At 39.2% G+C, this 3,491-nt stretch overlaps 1 protein-coding gene and 1 non-coding gene across 3 annotated transcripts in view; both read left to right on the top strand.

Moving 5' to 3' along the window:
• The window catches only part of LOC107661818 (adhesion G protein-coupled receptor L1-like), a 39,698-nt gene that overhangs the window by 20,565 nt on the left and 15,642 nt on the right, over positions 1-3,491 (top strand). For both annotated transcript variants that reach the window (XM_016451583.1, XM_016451582.1), the window contains one exon: positions 638-741. In XM_016451583.1, the coding sequence (XP_016307069.1) occupies positions 638-741 (104 nt within the window). The remainder of the gene's footprint in view (positions 1-637; positions 742-3,491) is intronic.
• trnar-acg (transfer RNA arginine (anticodon ACG)) lies at positions 2,262-2,334 on the top strand. Its single transcript has one exon. It is a non-coding gene; the product is annotated as a tRNA-Arg (tRNA).

A 3,491-nucleotide genomic window follows, 5' to 3' on the forward strand; every position in this document is an offset into this window, starting at 1 on the left:
TGGGATGGGGGGGATTTTCCCCCCTCTGGTCTAGGCATCCCTGCCTCTGCTGAATTATTTTTAGAAAAACATCCCATGAACCCGCTCCGATGTCCCGATCTTAATCAAATGATTTGCGATACGCGCTTTGAAGTCCTGATCTGAATGAAATGATTCGCGATACGCAATCCAATTGGAGCGTTTTGAAACAGTGAATCGTTTTGCGACGCAATGGTTTAACTGATTCTGAGTTTCAAAAAGCTCCGTTGATGCTGTGTTCTTTGCTCACTTTCTCTATATAACCTATTCGTTGTTTGAATAACTGTGGAAATGAAATCATTACGATTAATAGGCCTAACTTGCAATGTTTTATTAAATTGTGATCACGTTAAATACAGTTTCCGTCATATTAAAAACATTTCATGACATGTCACCTATTATCTACTTGCCTAAAAAGACGGGTCAGCCTCTGCCTATGGAGTTTTATATGCCTATAAAAAGTTTTCAAAAACATCCCCCCCTCTTGTTTTTTTCACAAATCGTACCCTGTATATATATACACACACACACACACACACACACACACACACACAAAAGACTTTAAAACCCAAGGTCACTTTCTGTCTGTCCCTCCTAATATCTCATCTTCTGTTTTCAGGCATCGCATCCTTTCAGTGCCTGTCCTCTCCTGTGCTGTGGAGTCCTCGCGGCCCTGATCTCAGTAACTGCACCTCGCCGTGGGTCAACCAGGTGGCCCAGAAGGTGAGACCACTAAAAGGTTGCTTTTTACTTGCTCTGACCCCCGTTCCCTGTCCTGCTCTGTTTGCTATCTCAGCTATTATCATTCTGGCCGCAGCTCACATTACCGCACGTAGGTCATTCTTTTGACATGATTTGGAACAAAATCTCTCTATTCTATCTATTTCTAAGAGAGAGTTTAAAAGCATCTCAGGTTAAAGTCACACTGAACTTACACATCAAGGACAGTTTGTTCTGATTTTCACATGTATTACAAAGCTTTTTCATTTTACAAAGCACTTTTTAGGCATCATATCACTTTTTTTGGGGGGGCGGGGGGGGGGGGTTTCACTATCGTTGAACTTTTGACAGAAAAAGAGTTAAAATTTCAATTTTAGTCTCCCTCTCTTTGATCCTTCAGAATAAGTGGACTTTAAGACTTTTATATAAACTTTGTCTTTGCTAATGAATAAATTAGCTCCATGTTCTGTCTGATGCCTAAAATAGTTTGCACTTCCCTTTATTCCAGTAACAAACAGTGACAGATTCACAACACAGTCCAACTCAGACTGTTAAGATCAGACTGGAATGATCAGAGACTTGTTAAAAATAATTTCCAGCCCCTCTTTCCTAACAACCTTGGAAAGAATGTGCAGGATATGCAGAGTAGGTTTATTATTATCCTTATCTCTGAGTAAATAAAAAAAATGCTAATTGAAATAAAACTGAAATAAAATAAAATGTATATATTAGATGAAAAGCTTAGCTCAGTTAGTTGGCAAGGCAACATTTTAACTGTCGTTCAGTTTAAGTTAAAATTACTAACTGGAAATAAAAAGTAAAACTGTAAAATGCTAAATAGTAATGTTTGAAAAGCAAAAAAAGTAAACTAAAATTAAATGTATAATAAAAATAATATAACAATAAAAGCTAATTAAAAATCTAATAAAAATTCTAGTAGTATTTAAATAATACTAAAATAGAACTGAATCTGAGGAGATGTTTCCAAGATATATCATTTTGTGTGCAAACATTCAAGTTCTACCCCTTAAATGCAGGCTAGGTAATGCTGGTTAAACGTCTCTTCACATCCCGATAGCAATCACTAAGTTAAGTGGTCTAAATGAATTTATATGTATTTATATCATCTGTGGAAGGCATAGGACATTAAAATGTTCATCCAATCATATCCCTCGGTCCGAGGGCTACAATAGGCTCTCCAACCTGCCTGTCAGCGTATGTATTTGCATACCTCTGCGCACTCTCTTCACGCAGACATGATACGTCATCAGCGCGCTCCGTTACGCTGTTGCAGACCGAGTGAGAATGCAAGTGTCATTATTGTAATATTATGTGCTTTGTACTATAATGTTTTCTCACCGTTGAATGAGACATGAGTTAATCTGGCAGCGTTACATTCAATCCTCCATAAACCGTCTGTCGTCGTGTCGCTGGTTAGCCTCTGGTCTGCCTGTGTGTGTTCATGTGTTTTGGAGGAGGCGTTGCTTTGGAGAGTGATTACCTTCGGTGGGTAGGATTTCGGTGGGCCAGTGGTGCAATGGATAACGCGTCTGACTACGGATCAGAAGATTCTAGGTTCGACTCCTGGCTGGCTCGCTCTGTGTTTACTTCTGGGAAGTCGTGGCCTAATGGTTAGAGAGTCGGACTCGTAAAGGGAGGGTGAGATCTTGTGCTTTCAAAGCTAGGTTATATCGCTAGCCTCTCTCCGAAATCGCCTGTCCTACATTTAAGTTGTGATGATTGACATGGAGAGATCAACACAGCAACATTTTGACTTCTCAGACTACAAACATGGTTGGCAACAGTTTTACCCCATTGTTGGGGCTGTTGTTAACCAAAGTAATGTTGGCAATCACATATGTACAGTATTGTATCACATATGTATCATCCTGAACTTATTAGCAAACCATGTTTTGTTTAATAGTTCCATACACATGCAGATTTAATATAAATGTGGTTGTCACTATTGTAAATTAGTGAACTCTTTCTTCATAGAACATAATTAAGGACTCAAAAGAGAACTGTCAACTGTAAAAGGCCTTAGTAAATAAATGGCATTCTTCAAAGGTTAAAAAATCAAAAGATTCACATTCAATTAAAATGTTCAGTTACAGAGTTGGCATTAATGTGTGTGTGTGTGTGTGTGTGTGTGTGTGTATGTGTGTGTACAGGTTTATATATCCTGGTGGGGACTTAAACCTGACTACACACAGACTCATGGGGACTCGTGTCACGGTGGGGACCTAAATTGTGGTCCCCACGGGTACAAAAGCTTATAAATAATCATACAGAATTAAGTCTTTTGAAAATCTAAAAATGCAGAAAGTTTCCTGTGAGGGGTAGGTTTAGGTGTAGGGTTGGTAGAATATACGGTCTGTACAGTAGAAAAACCATTATGCCTATGGAGAGTCCCCACAAGGATAGCTGACCAAACATGTGTGTGTGTGTGTGTGTGCGTGCGCATTTTTGTGACAAATGAGGACATAAATTTGTATAATGACAAGGGTATGACATAGGTATTACAAGGAGAAGGTGACTTTTCAGGACATTACCCCATGTCCCCACTTTTCAAAACGCATATAAATCACACAGAATGGGGTGTATTGAAAATCTGAAATAGCACAAAGTTTCCTGTAAGGCGTAGGTTTAGGGGTAGGGTTGGTGTAGGGCAATAGAATATACGGTCTGTACAGTAGAAAAACCATTACGCCTATGGAGAGTCCCCACAAGGATAGCTGACCAGACTGAGTGAG

Source organism: Sinocyclocheilus anshuiensis, unplaced genomic scaffold (assembly GCF_001515605.1).
Source record: "Sinocyclocheilus anshuiensis isolate Anshui unplaced genomic scaffold, SAMN03320099.WGS_v1.1 scaffold47, whole genome shotgun sequence".
Lineage (NCBI taxonomy): Eukaryota > Metazoa > Chordata > Actinopteri > Cypriniformes > Cyprinidae > Sinocyclocheilus > Sinocyclocheilus anshuiensis.